The 18,773-nt window shown below is 53.4% G+C and overlaps 1 protein-coding gene across 1 annotated transcript in view; it reads left to right on the forward strand.

The window, feature by feature from the left end:
• Foxk1 (forkhead box K1) overlaps positions 1 to 17,331 on the forward strand; it is a 109,383-nt gene extending 92,052 nt beyond the window's left edge. The window contains exons 6-12 of the mRNA XM_013023385.1: positions 10,008 to 10,164; positions 10,578 to 10,724; positions 12,086 to 12,279; positions 13,204 to 13,370; positions 13,488 to 13,772; positions 14,962 to 15,186; positions 15,623 to 17,331. Coding sequence (XP_012878839.1) covers positions 10,008 to 10,164; positions 10,578 to 10,724; positions 12,086 to 12,279; positions 13,204 to 13,370; positions 13,488 to 13,772; positions 14,962 to 15,186; positions 15,623 to 15,906 — 1,459 coding nt within the window. The 3' untranslated portion in view covers positions 15,907 to 17,331. The remainder of the gene's footprint in view (positions 1 to 10,007; positions 10,165 to 10,577; positions 10,725 to 12,085; positions 12,280 to 13,203; positions 13,371 to 13,487; positions 13,773 to 14,961; positions 15,187 to 15,622) is intronic.
• The last annotated feature ends 1,442 nt before the right edge of the window (positions 17,332 to 18,773 follow it).

Raw genomic sequence — 18,773 nt, forward strand, 5'->3', positions numbered from 1 at the left:
TTTTTTTTTTTTTTTTTTTTTTTTTTGAGATAGGGTTTTTTCTTTGTAGCACAGGCTGGCCTGGCTCCGCCTCCTACATACCAGTAAGCGCCACCACACTAGGCTAGACTTGTCTCTTGACTCACTGAGCAGCAACCAGATTGGCTTCCTGCACTATTTTTCCATTGTTGGCTTTGTTTTCCAGTGATGAAATGTGCTCCTTGGGGAATCATTTGTGTTGGAGTTGGAGTTGATGTCCTCTTTCCCAGAGCCAGAGTGGGGGTTGTCCTCCTCAGATCCTGGCCTTGGAGCCAGCCTGAACTTCATAGATGATGATGGTGGTGGTGAATGACTAGCAAAGCCCATCGTTGCATTGGCTGTGCGGTACCATTCAGTGCCTGTGTCTTTATGAGAGATTACTTTTATTCTCGGCCTCCCATTCTAATGCCCAAATTCTGTATGTGACCTTGTGCTCCAGATGTCTAACTTGGCTGCAATCCCACACAACAAGGCTCTGCAGGGGCTCTGTCCTCAGAGCCATGGCAATGTTCTCTCCTTCCCAGATGTATATGTAAGTTACACACGGATAAATGCTCGGTGGTGACATGATGCAGCTGCTGTGGAACAAAAAGGCTACACAGAGGGCCCCCCTATGACCTAGCAGGTCATTGTCACATAGCCTTAGCCTGGCTGTTGTGGCCCCACTGCTCACGATGGCCCCGGGGTGGGACTCACAGCCACATACCTGGGGAAAGTTACAGTGTGTGGCTTGTCTGTAAGATAGGAAATCACAAGGGCGTGAGAGGGTACAAGACCTGCATACCTGGTCCCAGTGGGTCAGCCTTGGAGACCTAATGCCATGTGAGAAGTGCCAGTCACAAAGGGCCACCTAGTGCATGGTCTCATGGATATATTACGTGGTTGCGTGGATGTATCGTATGGTCGTAGTGCGTGGTGCCATTCGCATGGGGTAGCCAGGGTGGGCATTGGCCACAGTCAGGACTTGCTCTCACAGGTTTGAGGTACAGGGGGTCCATGTGGCCTGGTAAGGATGTTTTAAACTAAATGCGGTAAAGGCTCTGCAGCTTTGTGAACATGCTAAAACCCACTGAGTTGTGTGCCATGGCGGGCAGTATGGACAGTGTGTGATATGGTTTAGGCTATTAAAACCTCACGTGTGCTTAAATCTACTTTCAGTGTCACCTTAACACAGCCTCTGGGACAAAGCTAAGCCATACCAATGCTGCAGGGGCTCAGATGTGAGTGCCCTGCTGCTTGTGGCCTATGGAAGTCAAACCAGGTGGCCACTAAGGGGCCTTGGTTAGTGTATCTGGCCCAGCTGAAGGAACTGTTTCTGGTAGAGTCAGGCATTGTGGATCCCCAGAGGCCTCGTGTGTCAGCGTGTACCCAGTGGCAGAGGTGGTGGCAGCTCTGCTGTCAGTGAGCCCTCAGCTGAGTGCTTCCTTCCCTTCTGGTCCCAGGTGTCCGTGCTGCCCACCTGCTCTTCCCCATCCTCCTGTCTGTCCCCATCTTTGTCCCCCTGCAGCTTCCCATTGGCTCCTCTTGGGTTCCTGGTCAACTACCGGGACTAAGGGACCTGCTCTCTGGCTTGTGGACCTTTAATTAAGCCTTACAGCAGTGGGCCTCTGTGGACATCTGTGATTCTTCTCGTGTAGAGTTCTGCTGGGTGTTAGAAACCTCAGAATCTTGGTGGTTTTGCTGGCCTAGAGACTTCAGTTTGAGTTTCTTCCTGGGGCGGGGTTGCCATGTTTACAAACATGCCCGGCCTTTCCTCCCCTGATCCCGGGAGGAGAGGGTGGGGGCTGGCTGAGTGATTTCCTAATTTGGTGCTCCTGCACTTGGCGGTCCCCATTGGCTGCTGGCGCTAGGCTTGGGGATCTTGCTCCTCCCTAGAGCTGTGGGCACTGCCCTCCCTCCAGAGGCCCCTGAGGGGCGGCGGCCCTGCCTAAACCCCACCCCTACCCACCCTGGTTTTGCTTTGCGGGCAGGAGGCTTCAAGTTTCTCAGGGTGGGTGTGTATGTTGCGCTGTGGTTTTGTGTGTGTATATTGGGTGGATTTTTTTTTTTCTGCCTTGAAGTACTCCACCCAGTAAATGAATGAGCTCTTTGAACTAAATTCTGTGACCTTTAGCAGCTTTATGACCTTTCTCTTGCTGTAAAGGAACCGTGTTTTTAGGAAAAAGGAATTCAGTTAATCTTTTTCTAGGTCTTGCTGAAACCCTGACCAGTCTAAGCCGGGCTTCTTAGAGCTGGAGTTTGAAGAAAACTGCTGGGGTTGTACCAAGGGAAGAGGCCAAGAGAGAAAAGCTGGGGGATTGGCAGGGAGGGAAAGTAGAGGCTATGCTTGCTCCTAAGGGCAGGGTTTTTGAAGTTGCTTCTATAAAGCTTTGCTTGGTGGTTTGTGAAATCAAGTAAAGGTTAAGCTGTATATCCTATAAAACAAACAGTAGGTAGCTGGCTTCAGAGTCCTGGCCATCTTAATCAGGATCTTTAGTGTGGTACTGCTTTACTGCCAGGTAATGCAGACTTTTGTCATTTTCTCTTTTTAAATTTTGGTTAGCCCTGGGGTTTGAACTCAGGGCCTAGGCACTGTCCCTAAGCTTCTTTTTGCTCAAGGTTAGTATTCTACCAGTTGAGCCACAGTGCCATTTACAGCTTCTTCTGTTTATGTGGTACTGAGGAATCAAACCAGGGCTTCATGCATGCTAGGTAAGCACTCTACCACTAAGCCACATTCCCAGCCCTGATGTAACCTTTTTTTTTAGTCAGTCGTGGGGCTTGAACTCTTGGCCTTGGCACTGTCCCTCATCTCTTCAGCTCAAGGCAAGCATTCTACCACTTGAGCCACAGCTCCACTTTCAGTTTTCTGGTGGTTAATTGGAGATAAGAGTCTCACGGCTGGGTGCTGGTGGCTCACGCCTGTAATCCTAGCTACTCAGGAGGCTGAGATCTGAGGATCAAGGTTCAAAGCCAGCCCGGGCAGGAAAGACCGTGAGACTCCTATCTCCATTAAACTACCAGAAAAACGGAAGTGGCGCTGTAGCTCAAGTGGTAGAGCACTCGTCTTGAGCTGAAGAGCTGAGGGACAGCGCTCAGGCCCAGAGTTCAAGCCCCACAACCAACAAAAAATAAAAGAGTCTCACGGACTTGCCTGCCTGGGCTGGCTTTGAACCTTGATCCTCAGATCTCAGCCTCCTGAGTAGCTAAGATTACAGGTGTGAGCCACTGGCACCTGGCAATGCCACCCCTTTTGAAGCAAGATCTTTTGGGTTTGGAGACCATGGGGTCTCTGTGTGTACCATCTCTCCCTGCCCCATCCTTAGGTTCACTGTCCATGGCTTTAATTATTTACAGTCAGCTAGTACCCACAAATACCAAGTAGAATTTTTCAGAAAGGAACAATTTGTAAGTTTTGATGGAGTGCCATACTCAGCAGTGGGATGATTCCCTCCCCCTGCCGACCGTCTCCCCGCTCATTTCCCCCCCTCCCCATGGGCACTGCCTACCCCTGCGTGCCTTAGTAGCAGGCTGGGTCATCAAGTCTCTCCTGAGATCCTGGGCAAGTGATTGAAAGTAATTCCTATTTTACTTAACAGTAGAGCATAGGTGTCAGATGCTACAATGATTTAAATATGCTGAAGCTAAGCCACAAAGCACTTCTTTAGGCGAAAGGTGAACATTACCGTTACCATAGGTGCCTGCGCAGGGCCTGGAGGGGGTCTGGTACAGTCTGAGGCTTCACCCATACAGTAGGGGGCTTGTACTCCATCCCATGGATAAAGGACTCTGGACTCTTGATTTTCTGGCAAACTCTGGATCCTTCAGGGTGATGTTTTCATGATGACTTCAGGATGAATGTGTAGAAATGTTCTAGAGTGTGTGGGTCACTGGAGTTCTGACTCGTTTCCTGCTTGAACTTGCAGCTCTTTCCAGCTCACCTTGTCCTTTTCCATTGCTGAGAGCCCTGGCTCTTCTGCAGTAGGCGGTGGGCACCACTGTGCTCCTTCTCTCCACCTTCCCTTCCCGCCCCACTTGTGGGGCTTGAACTCTGGGCTTGGGCGCTATCCCTCAGCTCTTCAGCTCAAGGCAAGCACTCTATCACTTGAGTACATTTCCAGTTTTCTGAGTGATTTATTGGAGATAAGAGTCTCAGGGACTTTCCTGCCTGGGCTGGCTTTGAATCGAGATCCTCAGATCTCAGTCTCCTGAGTAGCTAGGATTACAGGTGTAAGCCACCGACACCCGGCCTGTGTGCTCCTTTTATATGTCTGGGACATTTGTGTGGACTAGTGAAGCTGGGTGGAGACTTGCCACACGTGATCACATTGTGTCTTCTCAAGTGTACCTGTGTGGCATCGCCTGGACTCTGACGGGCCTGCTGTCTGCTTTTGGTACCCACCAAAAGGATGTAGGGTACAGCCCTTCCCAGATTGCTTGCTTAGGGGAAGCAGGGCCCCTGCCATGCACCAATCTGCCGGCCCTCATCTGCAGAATGCCTTCCTGCCTTAAGCCTGTCTCAGAAGAGCTGATGTTCAGGCTGCCAGTCTTTTTCTCTGAGGAAAAAAATGTGTTTCAAAAACTAGTTAATCTTAAAGGAGCTCCCAGGTTTCTGGGTTTTTTTGTTTTTTGTTTTTGGCACTCCTGGGGGTTGAATCAGGGCCTTATGTCTGCTAGGCTGTCAACTCTTCACCTGATCCCCGCCCCTAGGCATGTTGCCTTATTATTTTTCACATAGGGTTTTGCCAACTTCTGGGCTACCCTGGGCCCACAATCTTGTTGCTGAGTCCAGGTTCTCAAACTCTAGTCCCAACCCTCTATTAGTCCAGCCACTTGCCCCCATATGCAAAAAAAAGAAAGAAAGAAAGAAAGAAATTTATGAAGGGCTGAGAAAGGAGATTCATTACATGGCACCCATGGGAAGCCAGCACTTCCGTACATCTTCAGTGGTGTTGGGAGAATTGGGACAGTGGGTGAGGAAGGTATGCACATTTAAAACCATTCCAGGTCACAGGTGTTGACCATTAGCTCAGTCTTAATCTCTGGAGGAGTTCTGGAGAAGTTATCATCTTACCCCTGGAGTGAAACTGCACAAGTTGCCTGGAGGGTAGTCCCCTGGGCTTTACAACAGTAAGACGATGGCATTGCTTATTTGAGGAGCAGTTTTGCCCTCTGTCATATGTCACCAGGTGCTTATCGGTAAATCCTGTTCCTCCAGGAGCCCAAAGTGACTGCAAAACAGGGAAAGCTCAGATCAAAGGGCATGAGATGCTGCCTCTGTGTGTGTGTGTGTGTGTGTGTGAGAGAGAGAGAGAGAGAAAGAGAATATCCACATTTTAGTTAATTTACAGGCCTAGAAAAAAGCATCTTTTTTTTTGGTCCGGTCGTGGGGCCTGAACTCTGGGCCTGGGCGCTGTCCCTCAGCTCTTCAGCTCAAGGTTAGTGCTCTGCCACTTGAGCCACAGTGCCACTTCCGGCTTTTTCCTTTTTTTTGCTTATGTGGTGCTGAGGAATGGAACCCAGGGCCTCAGGCGTGCAAGGTAAGCGCTCTACCACTGAGCCACCTTCCCAGCCCCGAAAAAAGCATCTTTATATAAATATATATATATAATTTGAATTTTTGGAAACTTTAGCTGTGCTGTCAACTTTGGAAAAAGTATCCCAGTTTACTGTGTTGAGTTGGCATTGTACAGAAATTAATAGCCATATTGGTCTAGAAATGTTAAACTTAATTTTTTTCCATTTGTACAAGGATAAACACACTGTATTAAATATGTAAGGTCTTATCTACGTGGGTTTGATTACAGAAACTAATAAAGTATTCTCTAACTAAAAAAAAAGAAAAGAAAAAAGCATCTTTTGGGTTGCCTCTTACACTGTCCCTGACTCTCAAGGAGCTGGGATTACAAATGTGCCCCAGAATTTTATAATATTGACCTTGTGTTTGGGGATCATAACTTCTTCAAGGGTAGATCCAGAAAAAAAAATTCCTCTGAAAATATGCTGGTCCTATTCTTTTTTCCCAAAGTTAGAGCTTCTGTGTACGTACCCTGTGATGAAAAACCCTTGAGATGAAAATTCCATGGGATGCTGCACTCAGGGCCTCTCACTTCCCACTGCCTCTTCCGGCTGTTGCTGGTTGGCTTCTGTGCCGAGGCCTGGCCTCAGCAGGCCCTGGCCTTTTGGTTTTAGGCAGTATACTTGGACTTCCTCCATGGAAACGAAGGAAGCTTTTCCTCCCCCACCCCATCCTCCCGATAAAGTCACATGGGTTTTGGTTCAGTTAGTGTCAGCATTTTCTTTATTGTAACTGTGTCATAATTATTGGGCCCAGCTATTTCCTTCCTTGTACTTTGGTTTGTTTTTCTCCTCCTTGAAGTTTGGAATTCCTCTTTTCAGTCAGTAAGCTCTGCCAGTGGCCATGAATATCCCTGGGAAGCCGTTCCTCTGCAGCCAGCCCTGTTCCAGCCAGAGCCAGGGTCTGGCCCCTGCTTACCCTGGACTTTCTCCACCACCCTGGGGAGCCTCAGGTGGAAGAGGGCCTTTGCTGACCTGGGTGGGTGGCTTCCTTTCTTGATTTGCTCTTTTTTATTTTTATTTTTTTTTTTATTTTTAAGGCACATCCTTGATTCTCTTCCTAGAAAAGGGCACAAGAGAAGGAAACATGCATGCCTGTAATCCTGGCTACTAGTCGAAGGCAGGAGAATGGCAAGTGTGAGGCTGGCCGGGGTAAAGTTAGGAAGGTCAGGTAGTGGGATTCGGGCCCCAGGATTGTTGAAGGGAGGGAGGGAAGGAGGGAGGGAGGAAGGGAGGAAGGGAGGGAGGGAGGGAGGGAGGGAGGAAGGAAGGAAGGAAGGAAGAAGGAAGGAAGGAAGGGGAGGGAAAAGAAAAAAGAGCAAGCAGGCAGGGCACTGGTTGCTCACACCTATAATCCTAGCTACTCAGGAGGTTAAGATCTGGATCATGGTTCAAAGACAGCCCAGGCAGGAAAGTCCATGAGACTCTTTGATTTATTTATTTATTTATTTTTAATTTAATTTTATTTGTGAACATACTGTACAGAGGGGTTACAATTACATGGGCAGGATAATGCGTACATTTCTTACCAAGCATTGCAGCCTCCTCCTTTGGTTTACCCTTCACATCCCTTCCCAGCCTCCCCTCTCTTTTTTTTGGGTCCGGTCGTGGGGCCTGAACTCTGGGCCTGGGCGCTGTCCCTCAGCTCTTCAGCTCAAGGCTAGCGCTCTACCACTTGAGCCACAGCGCCACTTCCGGTTTTTTTCTTTTTGCTTATGTGGTGCTGAGGAATCGAACCCAGGGCCTCAGACATGCAAGACAAGTGCTCTACCACTGAGCCACCTTCCTGGCCCTCCATGAGACTCTTATCTCCAATTAACCACCAGAAAACCAGATGTGGCTCAAGTGAAAGAGTACTGGCTAGCCTATTGCTGAAGAGCTGACTGACAAAAAAAAAGAAAAGAAGCAAGCAGGTCCTCGTTTTCCAGTGGTTTATTAGTGTCTCTCCTCCCTGCAGCTGTTAGCTCCATCTGGTTTTCATTTGGTGTTTTGTCTTTCTCTCCGGTGCGTGGTGGCCTACTCTGTGTCCTGTGCCCCCTGTTTGGTTCTGTGTGTCCCACCTGTACAGGCTGGCCTGGACTACAGGTGTCTAGGTTGGCTGTTACACTTGAGAATGGAGTGGCCAGTGTCAAGGCTTGGTCAGGGTCCTGAGCAGCCTCTGCATAAGGCTGGCCCCCCTGAGGATGTTGCTTGAGCAGAGCCAGCCCAGAGCTGGCCAGAGTCCAGGGCTCTCCGGTAGCCTCTCATTGACATCCCCTTCCTGGGGCAGCAGTCTCGGGTATGAGGGACCCCTGTCTGGACTACCTTGCAGACTATAGTCCCCCTTTATGCAAGAACATAGTATTCCTGACTTGAGTAATTTTAGGAGCTCCAACTGCATTGCTGGGATTGGTGCTGGAGGATGATGACCAGAGGTCCCTAATACTCTAGGGCTCCTGGACCAGTCCCCAGAGAGCAGGAACAGCAGCAATGTGGCTGCCATTGATGGCTCCAAGGGCAGTGAGGGGCTCAATTCCATTGGTTCTCATTGAGATGGAGAAGTGTGTGTGCCTGGGCAGGCCACCATGCCCGTGGGTCCCCTGGCCACGCTGAGCAGTGGTGAATGACCAGGCACTCTGCACTTAGCTAGTACAAAAGCAGCTTCTGGGCCCGGCACTACGGGCCAGTGTGGGCTTGTCCAGGCCAGACCCAGGAAGCCCATATCAGGGTTTTCCCCAATTCTCACCCAAGGGAAAATGCAGAATGTGGCTTGTTAGTGGCCATCTTTCTCCACTAAAAGAAGAAAATTTACCACTGCTGGCCTAACGTGCACACCTCCAGTCTCACCTCAGCCTTAAAGAGAGGGACAGGAATTTATTTTAGGGCAGGACTCCTTCCTTCCCTCTCTCCCAATTTTTCCCTCCCATCCCCATCTATAAATTGTATAGTTCATTTTCAGCGTAGTGCCTAGTGAGTACCACGGCTGCATTTGTTTACCTTGAGGGAGGAGAATTTAATCCATGCAACAGTGGTGGCTCTCATTGTTCTACTTGGCCTCTACTGGGACCCTGAATACAGTCCCCCAAACATGGGGCCTAGTGGAGGGGTTTGGCCAAGTCCCCCAGGTTTGGGGCTCTTCCCCTTTCCATACTGGCTTATTCTGCCTTTTGAATGGAGAGAGAGAGAGAGAGAGAGTATGTGTGTGTATGTCCATCCCCCCCCCCCCCATGTCCCTGTGCACTCTACCACTTAAGCCACAGCTCCACTTCTGGCCTTTTGTTGGTTAATTGGAGATAAGAATCTCATAGACTTTCCTGCCTGGTCTGGCTCTGAACCTCAGTCCTCAAATCTCAGCCTGCTGAGTAGCTGATATGACAGACATGAGCCATTGTTGCCTGGCTCCTGCACAGTTTTTATTAGCTTAGGCTGCCCAGGGCCACCTCGAAGGTTGTAGCATTTTTTAATGCTGGTAGTGGGACTTGAACTCAGTGCCTCACATTCTTGCTTAGCTTTTTTCTACTTAAGACTGATTTTTTTGTAGGTTAATGGAAGATAAAAAATATCTCAGATTTGCCTATTGCCTTCAAACTGTGATCCTCAGATCTCAGCCTCCTGAGCCACAAAGTTTACAGTATGAGACACCAGAGCCACTGCCAGGAAAGCTGCTATATTTTCCCCTTCTTCCTCTCACAAACTAGTTTATAAGTACGGATTAAACTTTCTGTGAAAGGAGCCTTAGTTGGGTATAAGTAGCTACCTACCAGTGCTCAACTCCTATACATTTTTTTTCAAGGCTGGTCTGTAACTGCAGTCTTCTGAGCTTAGACTGAGCCTGGCTCGACAAGATTGCTTCTGATCTGGGTCTAGTTGGTTTTCCCTGAATAGTTTCAGTAACAGACATTTTCAGAATCAAGATTTTGATGAGGTCTGATGACCAAAGCCAGTCCTAGTTCATCGGGGCAATTGGCCAAAGCTCCCCACCAGCTGAGCCAAGGGAGAGCCAGTGTCCCACTCCTGCCCTTGATTGGAAGTCCTCAGCACTGCCCAGCCCCTTTCTTGTATCTAACTATGGCTCTTCTCCACCTCAGGCCTGTTCCTGGGGTGCCATCTTGTGGACACCTTGGCACTGACCAGCAGCTCCTGTGGCTGTGGACTCAGGTCTCTGCCAGGGAGAGGCTTCAATCCCCTCAGGTTCAGCTCTTCACAGAGATCCTTGTGGGAAGCTGCATGGGTGCCAGCCGGGAGAGGCTGGGCACTGCCACCTGTGGCACTGGGGATGAGGTACCTTGGCCCTGGAGAAGGGATAAAGCTTGCTTGCTGCCCCTGGTCCTGCGCCAGGGTACACATTGTTGAGAGAAGTGAGCCCTTATTATCCAAGGGTGGTCCTGAGACCATGGCAGGCCCAAGCCCTTCTCTGCAGGGAGAACTCACGGTGTGTCCTTCCCTCTCTTCAGCGTCCCCAACTCCTGCCCTGCCAGCCCTCGAGGAGCCGGGTCCTCTGGCTACCGCTTTGTCCAGAACGTGACCTCAGACCTGCAGCTGGCTGCTGAGTTTGCTGCAAAGGCTGCCTCTGAGCAGCAGGCAGACACATCGGGCGGGGACAGCCCCAAGGTATGAGGAGCGCACTATGGTGACCCACACAGGTGGAAGAGAGGGACCCCAAGGGCAGCAGACAGAGCAGTCACCTCTCCCCACTTGCCAAACACGATGGTGACATTGCTCCCTCTTCCCCTCTCCCTGTCCCATCTCCTGCCAAGTGTGGGGTTTAATGACAGTCATCCAGTGGGGTGATACATGCTTTCTTACGTCTGATAACTGATCGGTGTGTTGAGGGGGTACGGGATTTCAGGATTAAATTATGATCAAAGCCTGACTTTTCCGCCCTCCAAGGCAAAGCAGCTAATACATGAAATGTCATGAAAGTGGCCCACCAGCGATCATGGGGGTGGGTTTAGTCTGGGAGCAGGCGGTGGGGGGTGTGGCACCTTGTCTTCTTCTCACCCGAGCACTCTGCTTCTCCCCAGGACGAGTCGAAACCACCATACTCGTATGCACAGCTCATTGTGCAGGCCATCTCCTCCGCCCAGGACCGGCAGCTAACACTAAGCGGCATCTACGCCCACATCACCAAGCATTACCCATACTACAGGACGGCCGACAAAGGCTGGCAGGTGAGGCCATGCAGTAAACAGGAAAGACATGGGGGTCCTTCCATAGAGGATGACCCACAGCACCTCTAAAATGTCAGGCTGCAGTACACGAAGCCTACAATGGGTGCCTGGTGCACTCTACTGCTTCCTGCCCGGCATTGTAAGCACCAGGCACATGGCCGACCCAGCACCGGATGGGTGTCGCCACTGTGGCCCCATGGCACCACCAGCCCTCCGTGTAGTAGGTGCATTGGTATGTGTTGTTCCCTCATTCCCTTGTGTTTTCCCATAGTTACTGTTTCCTGCTTGCTAGCTTACTCAGGATGTGTGTGTGCTGTGGGACTCAAGTCTTTGCTTTTCATTTTTCTTTTTTTGCCAGTCCTGGGGCTTGAACTCAGGGCCTGGGCACTGTCCCTGAGCTTCTTTTGCTCAAGGCTAGCACTCTACCATTTGAGCCACAGCACCACTTCTGGCTTTTTTCCCCCCTGCTTATGTGGTGCTGAGGAATCGAACCCAGGGCCTCATGCATGCAAGGCAAGCGCTCTACCACTGAGCCACCTTCCCAGCCCCTATTTCCAGATTCTTCTTTTCTCTTTCCTCCTCTCCTGGGTCCTGGGAGTCAAATCTAAACCCTCGTGCATGTTAGGTAAGCATTTGAACTCTGAGCCAAATTCCTCTTTTTTGTTGTGGGTTTTGCAGTACTGAGGATTGAACTTAGGGCGCTACCACTGGAGCCATGCTCCTAGCACTTGAGCCACACCTCTAGCTAAGTCTTTTTTTTTTTTTTATCGGTCATGGGGCTTGAACTCTGGGCCTGGGCGCTGTCCCTCAGCTCTTCAGCTCAAGGTGAGCGCTCTACCACTTGAGCTACAGCGCCACTTCCGGTTTTCTAGTGGTTTATTGGAGATAGGAGTCTCACGGTCTTTCTTGCCCGGGCTGGCTTTGAACCGCGATTCTCAGATCTCAGCCTCCTGAGTAGCTAGGATTACAGGCGTGAGCCACTGGCGCCCGGCAAGCTAAGTCTTTTCTTTGTTCCTGAAATGCTTTTAACATTATTCTGCTTTGCTCTATAAAGATGGTGATGGAGGGCTGGGGATGTGGCTCAGCGGTAGAGCAGCTGCCTTGCAAGACCCTGAGTTCAAACCCCAGTATTACAAAAAGAAAAGAAAGCAAAGCAAAATAACAGTGGTAGGTTTCACTGTGGGATCCAGGGAGGAAAGCCTGGGCTTTGCATATGAGGTGCAGTACCTGTGCAGCCACAGCGCAGAGGGCTGGTGGTTCCTGTCACCCCTGTTGCTGCAGTCGGCTGCAGGCATGAGTCAGTAGGGTCTGTGGTCTGTGCTCAGCTGGCTGTGACAGTGACTATCTCTCCCTTCCTGCAGAACTCTATTCGACACAACCTCTCTCTGAACCGCTACTTCATCAAAGTCCCACGCTCCCAGGAGGAGCCTGGGAAAGGCTCTTTTTGGCGCATAGACCCTGCCTCAGAAGCCAAGCTTGTGGAACAGGCATTCCGCAAACGGAGGCAGAGGGGTGTATCCTGCTTCCGCACCCCCTTTGGGCCTCTGTCCTCACGGTAAGCCCCTGCTGCTGTCCTGAGTGTTCAGGAAGATGAGGTCCCGAGGCTGGTCTTGGCTTGTCAGACTGCCCCTTGGCTGGGAGGCTGCCCCGGGACCAGTGCACAACTTCCAGACTATAGGCATCAGAACTTCTCTAGTGTGTACTGCCATGGCAGGGTCTCTGCCAGGGAAAAAGGGATAGAAGGCTCAGTGGATCCACTCTTTGCTGGCATGCGGAGACTCAGGGAAGCAGCAGCTGGCCCCTCTCTGGCATAGTGTAGGACCTTTGAGGGCAGATAGGAAGTGAGACTGGCATTGCCCAGAGTCTCCTCTGCTCTCTGGTGATGGGGCGGGTGTGGGCGTGCAGCGCAGTGCTGGTGGGCGCGGTCACCAGCAGGCCCAAGCCTTCATCCTCCTGGCTGATGAATGCCTGACCTTGCCTTTCCTGCTTGCTTTCTCCTGGCCATGCCCAATCCAGAGGAGCAGGCAACAATGGCTACATGCTTCTTCCTACTTTGTAATCAGAAGGATGGCTGCTGGCAGGGGCAGGAGTGGAGGGCACTCAGGAATTCCTCTGTGTTGCAGCCACCTCAGTCTATAAGAGCTGGAGGCCCAATGGAGGTCTGGCCTGGGCTCCTCTCAGAGGAGCTGGTGCCAGTGACACAGGGTTCTTGGATACAGGCAGATGCCACTGGATCTCTCATTTGCTGGGAGCACAGATAACACTGTGTCCTCTTAATGGAGCCCCCCTTCTCCCCATCCCCCCAGCTCCCCACAGTGACACAGTGTTAGAGAAGCATCTGGAATGGGAGAGTTGACAGAGGAGCCCCAGGAAGGTGGGCGGGGATGGGGGCTGGATACTGGGGTCACATCCTGTCTGAGGTTCTCCATCCATGGCACACTTAGCACCGTGGTCCCTTCTGGCTCTTTGTCCTCTGTAGGAGCGCCCCAGCTTCACCCACTCACCCTGGGCTGATGTCCCCTCGTTCCAGCGGCCTGCAGACTCCAGAGTGCCTGTCTCGAGAGGGCTCCCCCATTCCACATGACCCAGACCTAGGGTCAAAGTTAGCCTCCGTTCCTGAGTACCGCTATTCCCAGAGTGCCCCCGGTAAGGCTCGCTTTCATCCACTTCTTGAAGATGACAGAATTCATCTAGCACTTGGAGTGGGTCTGGGCCTGTCCAGGTGATGATCAAGTGACTATCTTCTCTCTCTGCTCCCTCCAGGCTCCCCTGTCAGCGCCCAGCCCGTGATTATGGCTGTACCTCCCCGACCTTCTAACTTAGTGGCCAAGCCTGTGGCCTATATGCCAGCCTCCATAGTGACCTCGCAGCAGCCCTCGGGCCACGCCATCCATGTGGTGCAGCAAGCCCCGACTGTCACCATGGTCAGGGTGGTCACCACCTCTGCCAACTCAGCCAACGGCTACATCCTTGCCAGCCAGGGCCCGGCAGGTGGTGCCCACGACGCGGCAGGCACAGCTGTGCTGGACCTGGGCAGCGAAGCAAGAGGTAACAGTGCTGCCGCCGGCCTGTCTACCAGGGTGTGGCCCAGCCGGCTAGCCTGGCACTGTGGGCCTGAGCCTCAGGTGCAGAGCCACCCTGTGGGGCAGCACTCGGCTCCGTGCGGCAGGGCCTCAGGCACACAGTGGCATGATTGGTTCCCCTCCAGGCAATGCAGAGTTAGGTTGTGCAGTCTCTCTCTCTCTCCTCTTTCCTCCCTCCTCTCCTTCTCTTCCCTCTCCTTCTCTCTCCTCCTCTCTCCATTTGAGATCGGGGTCCCACCGATCTCCCTGCCTCAGCTGGGGTGACGGGTATGGTCGCCATGCCTGCTGCACAGATCTGGAATTTAGCGTTTTCAAAGGAAGGGGGCACATACCGGGAGGAAGTCTCTGCCAAGGCCTCTAGTGCCAAGTCTTTGGGAGACATTAGGACTGAGAGTCAGCTCTGGTTCCCTAGGATAACTCTGATCTTGCGGACTTCCAGGGTGGGTATACCTAATTCCGAAACATACCTCTTGGGAGGCCTTGGGTTGACTCAGTCTCAGCTCATTTTATCTTAAAGTTGTGATGGGAACTCTGTCTCAGTGAATGAATGGCTTTAGGAGCCAATCCTCGCATTTCCAAAGAATGTTTTCTTGCCCAGAGTAAATTTAAGCCAAGCATGGTAGCTCATACCTGTAATTCCAGCTACTTGAGAGCCAGAGATTGGGAGGATTATGGTTTGTGGTCCAGTTGGGTGGAAAAGTTAGTACCCCCATCTCAGTCAGCAGGCTGGGGTACATGTCCATAATTCAACCTACCCAGGAGGCGTAGGGGAGAACCGGAATCAGGCTGGTCCCTGGCAGAAGCGACCCTATCTCCATAACATCTAAAGCAGAGAGGCTGAAGTATGGCTCAAGTGGTAGAACATCTATGGAGCAAGCTTGAGGCTCTGAGTTCAAACCCCAGTAGACAGACAGACACACAGACACACACACACACACACACACACACACACACACACACACGCTTAAAGTTCAAGGTCTATTCTAAAACCCAACGAATGGGTCTTCTTTGGCAACCTGTTTCCATGGTGTGGATCTCCTCGGAGCAGTTTTCCCCACTGCCACTCTGTCCTCACCCAGATCCTCTGCCAAGGCCACATGGAAGCTGATGGCCTCTCTGGCCCGGAGTGTTTCTCATCCACTGCTGCCCCACAGGTTTGGAAGAGAAACCCACCATTGCATTTGCCACGATCCCTGCAGCCAGTCGTGTCATCCAGACAGTAGCCAGCCAGATGACCCCAGGCGTCTCTGGGCACACGGTCACCATCCTGCAGCCAGCCACGCCAGTGACCATCGGGCAGCACCACCTCCCGGTCAGGGCCGTCACGCAGAACGGGAAGCACACTGTGCCCACGAACAGCTTAGCCGGCAACACTTACGGTGAGGCCTGGCCCATCCTCCAGCCCCACCTGGCCTAGCCACATGGCCACCCACCCCATCAGAGCACCCTTGTGCCAGGCCCTGCCAGTGATACAGGAAAGGCCCCGAGGGTACCTGTGCCCTACCTGCCGTAAGGCTGCTCCCCTCCTTGACTGATTGGGGTGAGGCCAGTGGTTAGAGAAGGTCGGCCAGCACAGGGCAGGGAGCCGGGGGTAAGGGGGAGCCAGGATGTCTCAGGTCCAGACAGAAGTAGAGGCGTGGGGGCCCAAGGCCAGGCTCCGGCCAGCTGGAGGGGTGAGCATGGGGCTTCCCCCCTGCATGGCGGGGGATAGGGGGCAGTGTGGGGGTCTGCTGAGTCCACTGAGCATTCTGTGTCAGACATGCCAGGGTTGGTCCTGCCAGACCCCCGTGTGACCTCCTCTCCCTCCACCCCCAGCCCTCACCAGTCCCCTGCAGCTCCTGGCAGCCCAGGCGAGTTCATCCACGCCGGTGGTGGTCACCCGGGTGTGCGAGGTGGGGCCCGAGGAGCCAGCTGCAGTTGTTGCCGCCACAGCGGCCAGTACCACGCCGACCCCAACCACCTCCACTGCCGCCCCCAGCTCTTCCAGCGGGGAGCCCGAGGTCAAGAGGTCCCGGGTGGAGGAGCCCAGTGGGACAGCTGCCACGCAGGCCACAGTGATGGCAGCCGCCGGCTCCCAGGGCCCCGGTACTGGGGAGTGACGCCACCCGCAGAAAGGTGGAGTGGGCCCTCACATACAAGAGCCCGCACGTGGGCCGCATGGTGGACCGAGATGAGACGCGCAGCCACTGCTGCACCCAGACGCTTTGCATTTTATCTCCTGTCCTCCCATGGTTTGAAACAAAACATAAATCCGTTCAGACAACTGATTGTATGTTCTGGGGGTTCTGTGTGCTTATTTCCCTCTTCCTCGCACCACCACCACCTCCCCCAGCCCCTGGGGCCTGGAGAAGGGCACCCGGAGAAGGTTCTAGCCCAGAGCCTCAGCAACCACCATGGCCCCCCACCTGCAAGGACGACGGCGCCCCAGCTTCAGGTCTGTGGCGGTAGCTGCCACATGGGACTGGACGAAGCACAGCGAGGTGCATGCCGAGACTGCCCCCCCACAGGACTGGCACGAACCCCTGCTTGTGGTCATTGGGAACAGCCAAGAGAAAGGCCGGACTGCCAACCTGCACACTGCTTTGTGGGGGGTCTCCTCCCCCAAAGCCACAGAAAACATCGGCATTAACTGGGGTGCAAGCATCGACTTCAGCTTTGGGCCCTGAGCACTTCTTGATACATTTAGCCCTGGAAGCGGGGCTCCTCCCACAGAATGGGGTACAGGTCCAGGTGCCTGAGATCAGCTCCTGTGAGGCCACCCTGCCGCTCCGCTCGCTAACTTGAAGAAGGATCAGCAGCTCCGCACTGGGTCCCACACCAGCCAAGCCTGAACCTAAGGGCTCAGGTGAACGTGACTCACCAGGGCAGAAGGGATGGCCTTGCAGGCCTGCCGCTCCAGCATCCTCCCCTCCATATTCCAGCTTGCCTGGATGTCAAAGCCGCCCATGGTTTGGAACTGGGACCGTCTCTCTGCCGAAGCCCAGGCTCAGGTCAGTGAGTGGAAAGGAGTCAACCTCCTCACCTTTCTGGTTGTGCTGGTCAACCCATTGTAACCCAAGAGCAGGAGACTCAGGTCTCGAGTCCATCGCCGGATGTTCATGTGCTCCCCCAATGAGATCAGAGCCCCTGTTGTGAAGTAGCTGAGTAAAAGCTGGCTCTGGTATTCTGCCAAGATGGACCGCAAGGGACAGCAGCACACTGATATGGAGTTCCCAGAAATACAACCTGAGCGGGGCACAGCGCCCCCTGCTGGGGACGTTTCCGGGGCAGCACTGGGGGCACCACAACCAGCCCCTGGCAGACAGGCCCAAGCAGGGCCCACTGTCTGCTGGTAGAGGAAACCCACCTGGACATTGAGCAGGAATCCAGCTGTACTCCGGTTCCCAGGCAGGAGGGCAGGTAGGCAGCAGGGAGCAGCCCCTGCCTCTCAACACCAAAGTCACCAGCCTTACCGGAGACCAGTGCTAAGTGTCTGAGGTGAGAAGTGGCGGCCTAGGCCTGGTGTGCGCCTGAGCTTTCCATGTGGCGTGCGTGGGAGGGGGGGTGGGGGGTGGTCAAGAGAGCAGGAATGGGCAGCTAGGTCTGAGAGTAAGTTGTTTCTGTGGGCTGAGGCCACCACAGCCAGAGCCAGCCCTGCCAGTCGAGGACAAGGTCACCTTGTCACACTGTTCCCTTCCTCAGTCACCATCTCTTCCCAGAGTGCACATAGTCTCCGAGATGGATTCCTTGTCTTGGATTGTCCCTATGTGGTGGCCCCACGCAGAACCCCGTGCCATGGCTGTGCGAGGTCTTGGCAGTTGGGCTCTATTTGTAGTGGTGGCTGCTGAATTACTCTGATCTCCATCACCACTGCCACAGCTTGGGAGAAGTGGGGAGGAGGCAGGAATGGGAGGGAGTTTGCAGCTTGATTGGGGTGACCGGGGCATGTCTTGAGGATGTTGGGTCATCCCCACTGGGCTTGTGTCAGAATCTGTCCTGGAATCAGTAGGCAGAGGCCCAGAGCAGCCAGTGCCCGGAGAGCACCATCCAGCAGAAGGTTTCTAATGAGCTGTGGGATGGCAGGCAGAGCGCAGTGGGCTCTGCCAGGGTGGCCTGGAACCCCGCAGCATGGGTGCACATCCGGTGAAGGTGGGCTGGCCCAGCCAAAGGGTCACATGGGGCTCCAAACCTTAGCGGTCTGTGGTCCAGCCGGCAGAGCTCTGAGCAGGCCCCTCTCATCCTGCTGTTGCCTGGGCACCCTCACCTGCCAGGCACCTGGTTACCTACCCTCCACTTTGGCTGTGTGTACCCCACAGACCCCACACCTGCAAGTGGAGAAAGGGCATCATGGCCAGGCAGGGAGTCACAGAAGTAATGAGTGTGAAAGTGGAGCACATCCCACGCAGGCCAGCTGGTGTGCGGCGTGCACGTGCACGGGGCTGAGGATCCCTTCTCCCCACACACCACCGTGCTCAGGCTGCGGGTGCCAGCCTGGCTTCTCAGGCACAGCTTGTGTTTCTGCCTGCTGTTGTGGCACTTTTCCTTCAGGCAGACACACCGGGGTGGTCCTGTGGAGTGAGCATGGGGCAGCTCCTTCTTTTTACCCCTAAAGAGCTCAAGGCTGATCACAGGTACCTTGCAGGTATCCCTGGGCACATGGAGGGACCCGGGCTACAATGTCACTTGAGGCTGGCGAGGGGTCCTCCTTGGTAGAGACCAGTACAAGAAGACACAGGGAACTGTGGCTGGGAGCGAGCGCTCCGCCTCAACTCACCCCTTGCCTCACCTCATTCCCCCTCACCTCACCCCCGTCCCTCCCCCGACTTGCTTGCTGTTGGGCTGCCCAAGGTTCTGCTCGGGTTGGCCAGCCCAGGCTGCTGTGCCCTCACCTTGGCTTAGGATGGCAGAGCGTTCACCCAAAGCCCAGCACCCTGGGCCGGGCCTCCTTTAGAATACCTCTGCCTAGAAGCAATATTACCTAGAGAAC

Source organism: Dipodomys ordii, unplaced genomic scaffold (genome assembly GCF_000151885.1).
Source record: "Dipodomys ordii isolate 6190 unplaced genomic scaffold, Dord_2.0 Scaffold68, whole genome shotgun sequence".
Lineage (NCBI taxonomy): Eukaryota > Metazoa > Chordata > Mammalia > Rodentia > Heteromyidae > Dipodomys > Dipodomys ordii.